This window comes from Panthera pardus, unplaced genomic scaffold, assembly GCF_024362965.1.
Source record: "Panthera pardus isolate Hobbes unplaced genomic scaffold, ASM2436296v1 HiC_scaffold_1, whole genome shotgun sequence".
NCBI lineage: Eukaryota > Metazoa > Chordata > Mammalia > Carnivora > Felidae > Panthera > Panthera pardus.
Window position 1 is genome coordinate 12,437,595 of NW_026526654.1, and position 15,670 is coordinate 12,453,264.

General features: G+C 45.2%; 1 protein-coding gene across 3 annotated transcripts in view; it reads right to left on the reverse strand.

Moving 5' to 3' along the window:
• Nucleotides 1-3,262: 3,262 nt before the first annotated feature.
• The window catches only part of MYO16 (myosin XVI), a 609,969-nt gene continuing 597,561 nt past the window's right edge, over nucleotides 3,263-15,670 (reverse strand). For all 3 annotated transcript variants that reach the window (XM_053889237.1, XM_053889213.1, XM_053889198.1), the window contains exon 35: nucleotides 3,263-4,583. In XM_053889237.1, coding sequence (XP_053745212.1) covers nucleotides 4,356-4,583 — 228 coding nt within the window. In that variant the 3' untranslated portion in view covers nucleotides 3,263-4,355. The remainder of the gene's footprint in view (nucleotides 4,584-15,670) is intronic.

Here is a 15,670-nt window from a genome sequence, read left to right on the forward strand (position 1 = left end):
AAGACACCTAGATCTGCTTCTGCCATTGTAACAATCAGGGAAACCACAGAAAATCCAGATTGCATTGTGCTGAAGTCAAAGCATACAAAAAAACGTGATTGGTATAAGCAGGCTTTTTAAAAATCTCAAAATGATCTGAGAAATTAGAACAGGGAATAGGGATGTATTATAGGCATCTAATGAGACCTAGCCTTTGAAAAGCTCATCTTTAAAGTTTTACAAAGCATCTTGAATTTTAGAGAAACTTCCTGGGTCCACAATAATGGAGCAGCCCGGGGGGCTACAGTACTTAGGGAAAGTGAACGAACTACAAAGGTAATTCTTTCCAGTCTGTAACCGCGCAGGCTACAACCCGGTGCTATATGGGGATCTTTGTAACTCACATGGGTAGAACATTGTACTAGAATTTGTTTGATAAAGTCATTGCTTATGAATAAGATGTAAAGGGAGTAGAATGGGGGGAGAGAATATATTTTTAGTTTTTGAAAGCAGTGCTACTGTGTTGGGAAACCATGAGCGTTCCAGAGAATTTACCATTGCACCATAAATAGAAATATAATTGCTTTCATCTTCATTACATGGATTTTTATGTGCAGCTAAAAACAATTTGAAAACTGTAATGAAATTATACTAAACTTTTACTTGGAACAGCGTTGTTGTTTTTCCAGCTAATTTGATGATTTTTTTTTGTTGTTGTTGTTATTGTTGTTGTTGAAAATTTCCTGATGAGACTAAAAATAAAAATAAATCCTATTAACTTCTAGATAAAGATATACATTTAAAAGTTGGGGGGGGGGAATCAGTAGTGCAGAGTAATAGCCAGGGGTGAAATATGTCCCACTGCAGAATGTTATTATAAAATAACCTTATGCTCTTTATTGTGACATGAGTTGAGTTTGTTGCTGGAAACTGACGGCAATAGAATTTTGACAGAAACTTATCCCTCTTTGTAGATCGTGGGATTTGTAACATACTTTTTGTCCAACTTATGTAATGTTCATATGTGATACTCATTTACAAATGTCAGATTTTAATTGGTTGTTGCTTTTATTGGGTAGATTTATGTAAGCATAATTCTGCTAAATTAGGTACCACAATTTGAGAATAGTAATAATATATTTTTCCACTCGAGAAAATACATTTTAAATCATTTTAACCCACTATAAACATTTTGATAGTAGTTTTTAGAGACCACTTGTCAAGCATTTTTTAAAAAAGCAATAATATTGGGCAGTGTTTGAACACAGAGTAATAATTCATACCAATTACTTTGCTAAACATAAGGTCTCAGGCCCAATAATATATCATAATTCATACCTTATGGGCTGATAGCAATTAAAATACCGTCATGAAGTATATTGCAAACATACGTAACTGTTGAAATCTTGCTTATGTGGAATAACATTTGGTGTTTTATTAACCAGAATAGTACCTCTGTTTATTTTGTTGACAATGTTGTAATCATTAGAGAACCATTCCGGGAGTGCCTTTAATATACACACAGACTCGGACTTTATGTCATATTATTATGACTCTTAATACTGTTTCTATTGTCACGGCTATTAACGCCTTTGAGTCTGCTGACTATCCAGTCATGTCAGAACAGGTACAATGAGATGGTTCTAAAGTGAGGTCAACACACACCCGAACGCTCCCTCCAACTGTGAAGAAAACAAACCAACTGAACAGAAAGGCCTACTTACTGACTTGGGAAAATGTGTTCTAGAAAGTCTCCGAGGGGTTTGGCCTCTGCCTCTAGAAAGTCAACAAACATTAGATGAGACAAAAGGGATTACTAGATTGAGTACATATAAACTATCCCGGGATGCCCACGGTACCTCTAGCAGGTGGCAGTTGGGTCACCTTACACCTACGCAAGCCCTAACATGAGACCAGTTTAACAGAATAGACAGTGGTGTCGTCTGGACCCACACGTGTTCGGGACGGCCAACTTCCCGTAAGCTTTCCCTTGAGGTCTTACCTCACAGTTTCATACAACACCGTATCCCCAGTCATTGAGTTGGAAGGTTGTAAAGACACATTTTGATATAATAAATAGAAAATTTCTGCACCTCAAGTTAAAATGATGTAGACCTTGGAACCGTAAAGTTGAGGGTTTATGGTTTGACAGCCCACTTAAGGCTCTGAGCTTCAGATCCAGGATGAGTGTGTGTACGTGAGACTTGCCACGCGGTATGTATATATCCGTGTTAGGAATAGTGTGCGCGAAGCACCCAGAGCTGTCATAGCAAGTGTTAGGTGCACATTTGAAACAGGTTCTGGAAAGGTGCAATGCTTGAACAGTTTACTTTTCACTCTAGTCCAAATAAATGTACTGTGTGTGTGTGTGTGGGGGGGGGATCAGTTCAAACTTTTGATCCAGTGTAGACATTAAGCGTCTACAGTATGCAAGGAATGGGCAAGGAACCATGTACATCAAGGAAAGGTGGCTTCTTTCGGTTGCTTGGTGGCTGATATTAAGAAGTCAGGCATCAGGGAGTGAGGGGAGAGAGGCAGCATGTGGGGCTTGGTTGCCGTTAAGCTGGAGGTCAAGCAGAATGCTTCCCTGTTAGGTACATCTGTAACGTTATTCGCTTAACTGCAGGTTAACTTTGCCTTTCCGGTTTTCTGTCTTCTGATGCTTTAACCCCTGCGCCTTGCCAATCCTGGAGGACCTGCCCCTGGGGACTAGTCACATTTTACAGAAAGTAAGCAACTCCCACCACTGCAGAGCCCACACTCAACAACCTCCCTCTCCAGCCACTGATCCTTCCTCCCTTTGCCCCTGCCTGGGGCCAGGTACCAGATAACTAGGGACCACCCTGCACATGAAGCCCTCCAAAATGATTCAAACTTACCAGATTCTATGCCTGCATACCCTGCATCGCCCAGCCCTTCCCAAGGGCATCATAATAAAAGCTTTGGCTCCGAAGTTCCGTGGCCCCCTTCGCTGCCTAGCCGACCCTGAGCTTCTCCCCCTGGCAGGTAAGAAACTATCTGTTTTAATGGAAACTGTCTCCGGATCTGGCGGCCTCATTATTATTCCTAAATGACAATTATTCTTAAAAACTGACATATGCCTACATGGCAGTTACGTCTGAGTAATCCATAAAATCCTTATTGTAAACCACTAGGGCCTGTAGCCTGCAAAACGCCGTAAGAGCAGAAGAAGGTGGGCAGCAGAGACGGGATGGCCTGTCACTGCCCCTGCTGATCGCGCCAGGGAGACAGCAGTAGCAACAAATAAACACAACCAGAAGAACACAGCTGCACCTTTTATTGGTACGGTGACTTCGCAGAGGCTGGTCTGAATACAGAGTTCCTAGTAGCGACACAGCGCGGTCTGACGGCACGGCTGAGGACGTCCCCTCAGCCACAGAAGCACATGGATAAACGGGGTGGTCGTGTTACAGGGGGGTTGAGCACATACAGCAGGTGAGCCATGCAGCGCAGCTCCGAGGGGACGGCCACCCGGGGACGCAGCATCTCTGCCCCAGGCAGCAAGTCTCAGCGAGCTCCTCTGGATCGCGTAGACCTCTCACTGGAGCGACCCTGTCACCCCACCAGCTACGGATGTGAAGCCACACGTGTCTGAGCTCCTGTGACCGATGGTGGCGCCAGGAGAGGCCACGACGGATGGAAGGAGCTCGCGAGGCACGTAAGCAGAAACACAGGGAGGAGCGGCCTCCTCATCAGGGAAATGAAAAACTCGGGACTCCGTGCATGCGTGTACAGGCTTGGCGCTGGCGGGGCTGAAGCAGGGGCACAGTCTCGAGGGCTTTAGGTCCTCTAGGAAAAACAAAGAAAAGCATGTGGAGGAAAGAAAATTCTAGAAACGAGCTCTTTCGAACGGGTGTTTTGAAGGGAGCACCACCAATTGCATAAAGTTATAAAACAGGGTAATAAACATGTACATCGTGATCAGGTTTGTAAAGTCCAAGGAAACACGACACCTACAAAGAAACGGAACGTGTGTCCCGCACAGCGTGTTCTAGAAAAGCGACGGGCCAGCGAGGAACACGTGGGCGGCGCTACTGTACGGCGGGCGCGCCCTTCCTCCCCCCACGCTTTTCCAGGCCCTTCTCCCGCCACGTAGGGGAAACACGGCCCCAGGGCCGCGGAGCCCAGGAGCCAGAACGGACGGATTCCGCCGGAACCGGCGAGAAAGAATGCGCACACGCACGGCGCACGCACGCCCGTGCGCGCATGCGCACAAGCACAGGCGGGCCCTGGTGGCCTCTGCTGGCGCGTCCGGGGTGGCTCTGCGTCCATGCCGCGGGAAGCACCGGGGACGGGGCAGCCTCGGCGGCGGCCACCACCGCGCAGCGTCGCTGGGTCCACCTGCTGTGCGGCCCTCACATGGTGGAGTCCCACAGCTCGGAAGGCAGCCGGCCGCAGGAGGCCCCGTCGGGCTTCTTCACCAGCGTGGGCTTCTTGCAGGGAGGAGGGGGCGGCGCCCTGGGCTCCGAGGGCTGCAGGAGGTGCTGCCAGTCTCCTCTCCCCTCGCAGAGCTTCCGCCTCCAGTCCAGGAGCTCCTGCAGGGCCACGCTTTCGTTCTCCGAGAGCCTCAGCTGATGGATGACCTGGGGTGTGGGGGGAGGGGAGGAACAGCAAACACAGTGAGCGAGTGGAGAGAGGAGAAGAGCCACACCGGGGCCGGGCTGGGTGTGAGGGGGGCTCAGGCGCTGCTTGGAGGCCTCCATGCACTGCTGTCAAGAAACTATACGGCCGCTGGGCAGGGGGCCGCTGAAGTAAGATGGCAGACAATGGTATGTACGACAGGTGCACCAGCCTAGGAGATGAACCTCCAGGCGATTCCAGAAACACTCAAACGTGTGTATGCCCTTCGCCCTCTGTCATTATACATGTTCTTACGACATCTCACACTTTCCCCTCATTTATCACAATTGTAACCCTGTTTGTAATGGGTGATTTTGGGTTCTTCGAGGCTTGCCAGATGCTAGGGTTCAGCCCTCCCATCTGTGGGAACGTGACCCTACTCCTGACTACAGCAGGATAACCCAAGGATGGAGCCCTGCTCCAGAGGGCCCCTTCATGGTCCGTGTTAACAGAGGACCACACTAATATAGAACTGGTTTCCAAGAGTTGGGTGTGGCAAGGGACAGCCACCGCAATATCCAATGGGCTAGTATGACCCGGGCACCTGCAACCCCAATGGAGAATCAGCACATACTCCTTTGCAGCAGCAACTCAAAGCAGTGATCTCAACTAGCAGCTATGTACTCTCTGACCTTGCGCCTACAGAGACAGACTAGGAGAGCATCGTGCGGTGCAATTCCCTCTTGCTTCCTCAGGATACAATTTTTTTCTGGCCATTCTAAAGTGAGTATGCCAGACATCACAGTGGGAACACAGGAAAATTCAGAAGAAACAAGATGTCTCAACCCACTTCCAAAATACCTACTGCTCTGTTCTGGTGCCCCTTCCAGCCTCCCCAACAAAACAAAAGAGAATACAGGAAAGCAGGACATGGCAGTTGGCCCCTGGGTAGAAGCAGTCACTCAAAAGCAGCAAGCACAGTCGGTGCTCCAGGATGGTTCTAGAGCGAACACCTTTAACCTGGACACGTGAGCCTACTGTCTACCCGCAAAAGAAGAATTAAAGCTAGAATAATAAAAAAAGATGGCAGAAGGTGGAGATGTGGTGGTAAACCACAGAAGCCGGGAATTCAAACCCATACTGGGAGTGCAGAACTAGATTTCTGGAGCTGCTTACTAGCAAAAATAGATCCCTCAGACTGGATGTACATATAATCAGAAAAAAACACAACCCCTCCCCCCAAAAAAACCCTAAGTGTGGGAAACAGGACTGTGATGGTCTGATCCCTGAAGCCACCTCCAGGAATCAATGCCGAAGTAGTATCCCCCCGCCCCTTAAAAGGGTATTTTTCTCCAGTGTCCAGGATTGCACCAGAACAACCTGGAAATGAGGCATTCTCCTGCTGGGAAGGCTTTTGTGGAAGCCAGACTGACCCTACAGTCACAAAAGTGAGCCAAGAAAGAGAGGATGTAAAAATTATTATTATTGTTTATTTTGAGAGAGAGAGAGTAAGCTGGGAGGGGCAGAGAGAGAGAGAGAGAGAGAGAGAATCCCATGCAGGCCCCATGCTTTCAGTGCAGAGCCTGATGCGGGGCTCGAACTCACAAACTGTGAGATCATGACCTGAGCAGAAACCAAGAGCTGGATGCTTCACCGACTGAGCCACCCAGGTGCCCCCAAATTATTTTTCAGTAATTATTTAGGGTGCTAAATATGTACCAGGTCCTTTTCTAAGCACCTTAGAAACATTAACTCAGCAGTCGTCCTGAGAATTCTATAAAGCAGTGCCACCCTTTTGCAGATGAGGAAATTGAGGCCTAAAAATGTAAAGTGTAATTTACCCGAAGTTCCATGGGAAATGGTGTAACCAACCAGTCAAGCTCTAGAGTCTGTCTTTTTAAGTATTACTTTATGCTGCTTATCACTGACTGAATAGCTGTGGGGCAGAGTTTGATGTATGCTAACGACCAGCATCCCTATGCTATGTTCTTCTTTGTTCCTTTCCTCAGTGGGGTTCATGTGGAATCTGTATGCTTCCTCCACCAATGTATTTTAACCCCTCTATTCCCTCCACCAGTGTATGCTCAGCGATTGCATTTAGCCTCAATCCTGTTCACTCTATGGTTTTTAAGCATTGTATACATGTTCCTTGACCCATGGTTAGCACATAGTAGCGATCTCTGGAAAATACTGTCATGGGATTTATTCTTGTGAGAGAACATTTAATTCTACCAGTCTCAGCTGATTCCCCCCCCCCCCCCCCCCCGCCAAATGTCCTTGAGAGATCATCTTTCTTAAGTAACTTAGCTTCAGGATGATCTAATTAGAAACAAAATAAAACTTTCATATCTGCATGGGATTTGATAGGTCATGGCAGTTTACTTACTGGAAGGAAAAAAAAAAAAAGAGATAAATTACCCAAATAATATATTTAAAGCATCAGATAGCTCTGGCAAACTGAGAACCAGAAAAACTGAAATTCTGGATGGGGAGACTCTTTCTGAACAGATCATTACCAGCTGCTTCCCCCCCCCCCCCCGCCCCTCCTGGGACATTTGCCAATTCTGAGTTCTTTTGTAGGTCTAGAGAGCCTTTTCTAGAAGAGAGAGGAACCATACAATGTGTTGCAGTTGTATGAGACTAGAGGCACAAATTGGGAAATTGAGGACCCTCAAAGGATGGCCATTTTCCCCAAGGGACATCTGTTACATTCTTCAGCTGTACGCACACGTGGTGACTTAGGCCAAAGGCTTATGAAAAGCAGCGTGAAATTCCCCTGCATGGTTGGAGGCGCTTCCGAAGCAAGTATCTGACCGGGGAGATAGGAGCCTCAAGCCCCTGACTGGTCTGCAGATTTTGCAGCTGAGTGGGGCACGTGGGCCCGGGAGCTCTGAAATGCACAGCTGGAACACATCTGCACTCCATCGGGGCTAAGGAGCACAGACACCTGGCAGGCTCTGGGCCAAAGCATGGCAGGCGGTGCTGCCTGGAGATCAGGGATGGAGTAGACGCAGGCTGGTTCTCTGCTGCAGCTCTATCTGAGACTGGATTCTGGAGGTCCTCCCTGCCTCAGCTTCCTAGCGCGATGGTGGAATCTCTGGGGTAGAAAACATCGTCTGCAGGGGCGCCTGGGCGGCTCAGTCCGTTAGGTGCCCAGGGCATGATCTCACAGTGTGTGAGTTCGAGCCCTGTGTCGGGCTCTGTGCTGACAGCTCAGAGCCTGCTTGGGATTCTCTGTCTCCCTCCCTCTCTCCTTCTCCACCCCTTGTGCTTTCTCTCTCTGTCTCAAAAGGAAATAAGCCAAAAAATAATAATAAACATAAGTAAATAAATAAAACCACGGTCCACAGCATCTACAGTTTGTTAACACACATGCTTACTGTGCGATCAGAAATTACATGCAGAGACAAGGAAATTTACCCGAGAGTCAAAAGATAAAATGGATTCACAGATGATCCAGATGTAGGGCTAGCTGATAACAACTTTAAAGTACTTACGATGAAATGCCTAGGGGAGAGGAAAAGATGGACAAATTGAGGAGATAGCGGAATATACCCACATAAAAGGAGCCCCAGAAGGAAGAGGTGTACAAAGAACGTGGCAAAGCGATATCCCAACAGATAAGTCCCCCAACTTGCAAATGGAATCAATGCACACACTTCAGAGGCTCAGCAAACCACACAGAAGGCAGACCACACGCAGGCCACCACCACCAATAAGAAAACACAAGGCGGATCCTAGGGAAGCAAAGGCAAAGCAGAAAAGCTTTAAAACCTTAAAAAAAGACACATTGCCTTCAGAGGAACAACAGCGAGAGGCAAAACGAACTTCTAAGCAGAAGCCAGGAAACCGCAAATCACAGGTGACGGTACCGGGAGAAAGGAATTCAGCCCAAGACTCTGTTCTCCAATAAAAATACCCCTCAGAAATAAAAATGAAGTAAAGTTGTTTTTAGACAACAAAAAGGAGGATATTTGCCGTCAGAAGTCTTTAATTTTTTTTTTTTTTTAAAGTGAAAGAAAATGATCCCGGACAGAAAAATGGAAATTTAAGAGAGAATTAAAGACACCAGAATTAAATCCAGGGGTAAATAGGAGTAACATGCTTGGAACGTCTTGCAGACTATAAATTTTCTGCGGAACAAGAATGCATGCCAACAGCAACGGCGGGAGCCCCGAGGGGTTACGTGGAGTTTAGAGGTTCTAAGGTTCTAGCAATATGAGGAAAATAGCCAAAGTAACAGAATCCCTTAAGAGTCAGTAAGTCAAAAATGCAGGCTTTCTTCTCTAGTGAGACTACAGGAACGACAGGGGAAGAATGTATAATGAGCCAGTTACATACAGAAAATGTGAAATAAGAAATACTGCGTTAATTAAAAGAAATCAAGGAGGGTACAGAAAGAATATAAAAATGGAGGCCCAGTCTAACAAAACAGAGAAGAGCCTGAAAACTAGACAAACAGAATCCAAATCTCTACCCAGCTGCTGGCATCGCTCTTCCGTGGCGTGAGGGCCCCAGCTAGATCATGTCCTTGCCAGTGCATCTGATAAGCATCCAGCCCTGTCCACTCACCAGAAGCAGAGTACCACCCCTCTGCATGTCTTCTCAGTCCTAGACTCTCTCTAGCAGAGCCCTTCCTAATGACCAAAGATATATGCGAGATGCGACGCTCCGCAAAGACCTTCATGATAGGAACACATTTGCAGATTGAGCCACTGGATGGCAGTCTGTGGAGAGTGCCTTTTCGTGGCCGCCGATCTGAGGCTTGTGGGGAGGGGTCTTGACATAAAATGCCCCAATCCCCCGAGTTACTGCTTCCCTCTTTTGAAAAAATAAAAAACGCACTTTCTCAGAGCTTCTCAGTGTTTACTAAAAATATCTGTATTCCCAAGTATATTATAAAAGGTGAAACTCCTATGCCCAAACCATTAGAAAGCATTTTCTTAATGAGGATATTGATGTCTTGAATAATGGAGTAAGTAAAAAAGACAGCCATCTTTGAATCAACAACCAAGAGCTTTCTGTGCTTCCTTGATAAGCAAAAATTTGACTGATGTTTGCAATAATCAACTAATGCTCAGAATAAACCCTTTCATTGAGAGATCCCATGGAACTGTATTGTCTATTATGGAGATTAATAGGTATTGAGTAAAGTCTAATAGGCACATAAGGATAGTTGCCAGAATGGTATAAATGAGATGTTAAAATACTAACATTATTGATCGTCGTTTAAGAAAGAAAAACAAAGAATTTTCACAGCTTATTCCTTAGATGAAGGTTAAAATTCCAGGTAAGGATACACGATAGGTCACTACTTTCAATGTAACAAAGCTCAGAGGGCATTTTAAAATTACCATCTGTGAGACAATACATAGAAGATCTGCAGATGAGCGTAGTATGCCCGGATGAATGATGTTCAATCTGCTTTACTTAGATTTATTACATTTATTAGACTGTGAGGCAAAAAATCATATTTGTTACAGGCAGAAAAAGAGCTTTAATATTTTAGAATAGCAAACAAATGCAACTACGGATGTCCCAAGGAGGGACACCCGGGTGGCTCAGTCGGTTAAGCGTCCGACTCTTGTTTTCAGCTCAGGTCATGGTCCCGAGGTTCGTGGGTTTGAGCCCTGTGTCGGGCTCTGTGCTAACAGCATGGAGCCTGCTTGGGATGCTCTCTCTCTCTCCCTCTTTGCCCCTCCCCTGCTCTCTCTTTAAAAATAAATAAATAAACTTAAAAAAAATGGTGGTCAGCGCGCCTGGGTGGCTCAGGGAGTTAAGCGTCTGACTCTTGCTTTGGGCTCAGGTCATGATCTCAAGGCTTCATGGGTTCGAGCCCCACATCGGGCTCTGTGCTGGCAGCATGGAGCCTGCCTGGGATTCTCTCTCTTCCTCTCTCTCTGCCCCTCCCCTGCTCAACTCGTCTCTGTCTCTCTCAAAATAAATAAATAAACTTTAAGAATAATGGTGGTCAAGTACTATATAAGCACCACAAAGTATTCACCATATTATTCAGCACTATAAACACATCTGAGTCAATGTTTCTCTATTCTTTAAATTTCCTGCCCTCTTGGTAACAACAATAACCCTCTTCCTCTACCATTATTTCGAGTTTCCTGATAAATTAAGTATTCTCATGAAAAAAAGAAATAATGACTTTTTAAGAAAAACTTTAGTTTTGGAAACAGACTTGTAACTACAGAGAACACACTGATGGCTTCCAGAAAGGGAAGGGGGTAGGGGGAAGGGAGAAATAGGGGCTGGGAATTAAAGAGAACACTATCATGATGAAAATAATTGTTTGAATTTAGTTTTGGTATGGGGGGGGAACCATTTCTTTTCAGGAAGAGAAGAAATGATGCCAGGGATCAGGGATGCAACTGGAAATGAGTGCCTAGCATCTGCTGGCTTGACACCCAGGTCTCACTTACTCTGATTTGTTGTTTGGCTAAAGGATGCCATATGGCTATCTTTTAACTTCAAGCTTGTTTACCGTTGCTTCAAAGATTTATCTCCACCCCATGTCACTTCAGACAGCTAGTCACTTATTTATTTTCTTTTCTGGCATGTTTTATATTATAGTGTTTGGACACAAAATCATCATCTTTCAGAACCAGGAAGCAAGTGTTATAACTGGGAACTTAGAAATTGTCCCATACCTATGATGCTGGATGCCCACACTCTATCACCTCTGTGCCACGCGAATATTACAAATGCTCTACTGTTTAAAATTTTTTTAAAAAATATTTATTTATTTTTGAGAGAGAGGAAGAGAGAGATTGCAAACTGGGGAGGGGCAGAGAGAGAGGGAAACACAGAATCTGAAGCAGGCTCCAGGCTCTGAGCCATCAGCACAGAGCCTGATGCAGGGCTTGAACTCACAAACTGTGAGATCATGACCTGAGCCACCCAGGCGCCCCGCAAATGCCCTGCTTTTAAAGGAACCATGCTTAAAAGTGTATTAACGTGTTGCACATGGCATAGAGATGGAGTTGCTCAAAAAGAAGGAGTTTTTTTAAAACCTTATTTCTCCCATTTACCTGGGAAAGGGGACTTATGGAGGACGGTCTGGAGAAACTTCACAGAGGAGGAAGTACCATTTGATATGAATGTTGAAAGTTGAGGTTGCCACCATTTGGAAAAGGGGGAAAGAACAGGCAAGAAGAGGCATCTCCACAGGACCTGAGGTAGACAAGTGTCAGTAGTGACCCTGGACTCCCATCCTTTCTCAGAGGACCACCAGTCCATGAGCAGATGGTGCTGGCTGGAGGCAGCATGGTGGAAGACCCAGGGTCTACAGCAGTGCTTGATTCAAATCTGAAATCTGCCACCCAGTGACAGTCTGTGACCCAACTCATCATCCTCATCTGTAAAGTGGGACCACAGTAACAATCTACCTCCCCAAAACGTGTGAGGATTTACATGAGTAATGTGTGTGGGCCACATAAAAGAGTATGTGAAAATAGTGAGTGCCCTATAAATGTAGGGCATTATGATCTCATCATCATTCGCTCTTTGACTTGAGAAAATCCTTAAACATTGCTGAATGATGATTATCCTGACGAGTCAATTGGACAACATTAAGTGAAAACTCTTCTCACAACTTAGGGCCTTAAATAAAGATAAAGATAAAAATTAAAATTAAAATTAAAATAGGGCACCTGGGTGGCTCAGTCGGTTAAGCAACTGACTTCGGCTCAGGTCATAATCTCACGGTTTGTGGGTTTGAGCTCTGTGTCGGGCTCTGTGCTGATGGCTCAGAGCCTGGAGCCTGTTTCAGATTCTGTCTCCCTCTCTCTCTGCCCCTCCCCTGCTTATGCTCTGTCTCTCAAAAATAAATAAAAACTTCAAAAAAAAATTTAAAAAATAAGTAAAAATAAATACAAATACAAATAAGTCTCTTCCTTAGCAACACGAAGCTCTCAAAATACTGAGCAACATACTGCATTTATAAAATAACTATGATTTCTGCATATATGATTTAAAACTAAAGAAAGTTGTACAGAAAGAAATGAAAGGTCCGGAGGTCCTTTGAATTTCAGGAGTAAGATAAAAAAGGGTATAAATAGATTTTAGTGAGTAATTTAAACTGCTAAGCGTAATGTTGTGGAAATTGAGATTTGTATATGTACTTTTTCAGGGGTCCTCAAGTTCTCTGGATGATCTAATATATTTCCCATTTTTATTTTCATATTTTTTCAAAAGTAATACAATCATGCCTTGGATCATTTGAATGTCTACTTTTAAAGCCAGTGCTCAGCGAGACTTTATTCTCTAACTTCTTATTTTATTTACAAGCAGGATGCCACAAGGAATATCACTGATATTGTTGCAGGCTAACCAGAAGAGAGTAGATGCATTTAATATGCAAATAAGGCATCTCCCCCAAGAAAGCACGAAGTGATATTTCAGCATGGGTGAGATTAATAGTTTCCCAGCAGTTCAAGCAGAGAAAAGTGGTAGGGCCTTGGGTTAACCAACAGCACAAGACAGTAGAAATGTAGTTCTTGGAATCTGAGTCAACACCACGTCCATATTTTCACCAGGACTCTCATTCTAGCTAAACGCACTCATACCTACCATGAATGTTATAAATTTTAATTGTTGGCTTTTGTAGGTTTTTGCCATGTTGAATTTATAAATTTGCTTCGGTTTTATAGCTGTAATGAGAACAAAGAGGATGAAGACATTTTATGGAACAATGTGTGTGTCTACATTTAATCACCATTATAATAAGTTAACTTCAGAAATGTTAAGGGTTTAGGGGGATTTTTTTTTTTTTTTCGTTTAAAAAGGGTCATATGTAATATGTAAGTGAGAAAATGTTGATCTATGTGGGTAGAATTCCCTGGAGGTAGAATCTGTTGCTTGATCAGATCACGGGTGTCCTTTAGGGTCCCAAATGACTCCCAAATGAGTAAATTAATCTCTGCTCAGCAAGCACAATGCATCCAATGTACTTTGAGAGCTTAAACAGAGTTCGAGTCTGAATGTCTGCATGCAAAGGTTTAAGGGAAGGGAGAGAGTTTTTATCATAATTGACAACCAAGAAAGAATTTACTAAAAATCCAAGCAAACGGGCATGTAGTTGGGCAATTTGAATTGCAATGTGGGAGACAGATTCACGTGGAAACCTGACTCATGCTCCCAGGAAGACAGGGCAGTTACAAAGGCGGAAGGGTGTGAGTGCAGTTCTCAGGTCCTCCAGATAAAAGAGGGGTGGAGAGGAGCGTAACTCAGGTTGGTTGGGTTAAGATGCAAATTAGGGGCTGAAACTTGTCCAACAAATCGCACTGGCTCCTCTGAAAGTGAAGGCGAACAGCTCCTGGTGTCCTGGTGAGGAAGGACTCAAGTCCGGGGGAGGGCTTGCAGCTGGCAAAGAGCTCAGAGGCCCATGAGAACGTGCAGCAATTCCCCCTCCCTGGTGGCCTCCTGATGCTGTTTTCAGAGACGCTTGCAGCCAGGCTTACTTGCTCTATATTGAAATCTTCTTTCACACAGTCTATCAGATTTGTGTTTTCATTTTTTTAAAAAATAAACTTAGGGCCAATTGGGCACCTCACCCCCATCAGGGACAGGGAAGGAAAGGAGGAGAGTGCCTTCAAGCAATGGCGGACTGACCCCGATCTTACACTTGAGATGTAGTTCACATGTCACAGATTCAGATAAGACCCTTTCAAACACCATACAGCCCTGGGAACTTATTCAAAATGCTCTGTTGCTCTGAAGTCACATAGGGTGTGGGTGGTCCCAGACCCATTAGTTACTCGGAATTCAGACATGGCTAGATGGCTCTGAATGGCTAGTGAGTGGGGCCATTGAAAGACAGTGGGACAGTCACTGCAGACTTCAGGGTGGCCAGAGAGTGCAATGCCTTAGACGATCAGACAAGCTTACCCTATGCAGTGATCGGAGAGTTTGTGTTTCCCCCACCCCAGATTCTCATGTTGGGATCCTAACCCTCAGTGTGGTGCTATCTATAGCTGGGGTTTTGGGGAGGTGATGAGGTCATGAGCGTAGAGCCACAGTGAATGGGATTAATGGTTTTATAAAAGAGACGTCACAGAGCCCCCTCACCCCTTCTGCCTCTGAGGACACAGAGAGAAGTCTGCGACCTGGAAGAGACCCCTCTCCTGACCGTGCAGGCACCCCGACCTTGGACTTCTGGCCTCAGAACAGTGAGAAATACATTTCTGTTGTTTATAAGCCACCCAGTCTGTGACATTTTGTTATAGCGGCCCGAGCAGACTAAGACATCCCATGCCCAGAATTATTATTTTTGGATGGCGTGGGGAAAAAAATGATACTATGGTGTAAGAGGTACAACTCCCAGACTTCTAGAAAATGGAGCAGGCCATCTGTCCATTTAAATGCCTTTGAAAACAAAGTCAGTACAGGATCTAATAATATACCTGGAAATTATTCTGTGATTTTTATTTTAAAATTTGACATTCGAAAGAAGTAGGAAAGCTTCAAAGCTTAGGGGCCAGTTGTTATTTGGAGTGGGAAAGCCGAAAGTCACAGTTCATGGGGAGTTGGGACAATCTGGCCCTCAAAGGAACAGACAGATGGAGCCACCTCGCAGCCATGCAAGGCCTGGCAGCATCATCGGAGTGTCCCAACCTCCCCCCACCCCCCCCACCAAGTGGGCTGCACGGGCTGGGGTGGTGTTTGTGATCTACAACCGCTGGTCAGTTTCGACCTCCTCAAACCTGTAGCCTCACGTTCTCCTCTCTGTTCTCAAGGACAGATCAGGGAAGGCAAAGACAAGCCATCCACACTCAATAAACAGGTGCCTCGGAACACCTCCTTTCGAGCTCCCAGCGGGCGCGAGCAGATATACATGAACCACATGGTCCAGGCGTTTCCCTGTGGGCTGCAATACTCATCCTCAAGCAAAATCCCCTCCTTTCTGCAGGGTCTTAACAGGAAGATTACTTCATCGATAGTGTAATCCTTAGAAAATAGTGCCACTTATAACACCTGCTATTACTACATCAACGACTCACTATAGGAATTAAAAAAAAGGGTTTCATCCTGTTTTTGAGAAAATCTTGCCAATTTGATATTTCGAAGTTCAAGACATGAATCTAGTTCTCATTTCCCCGCC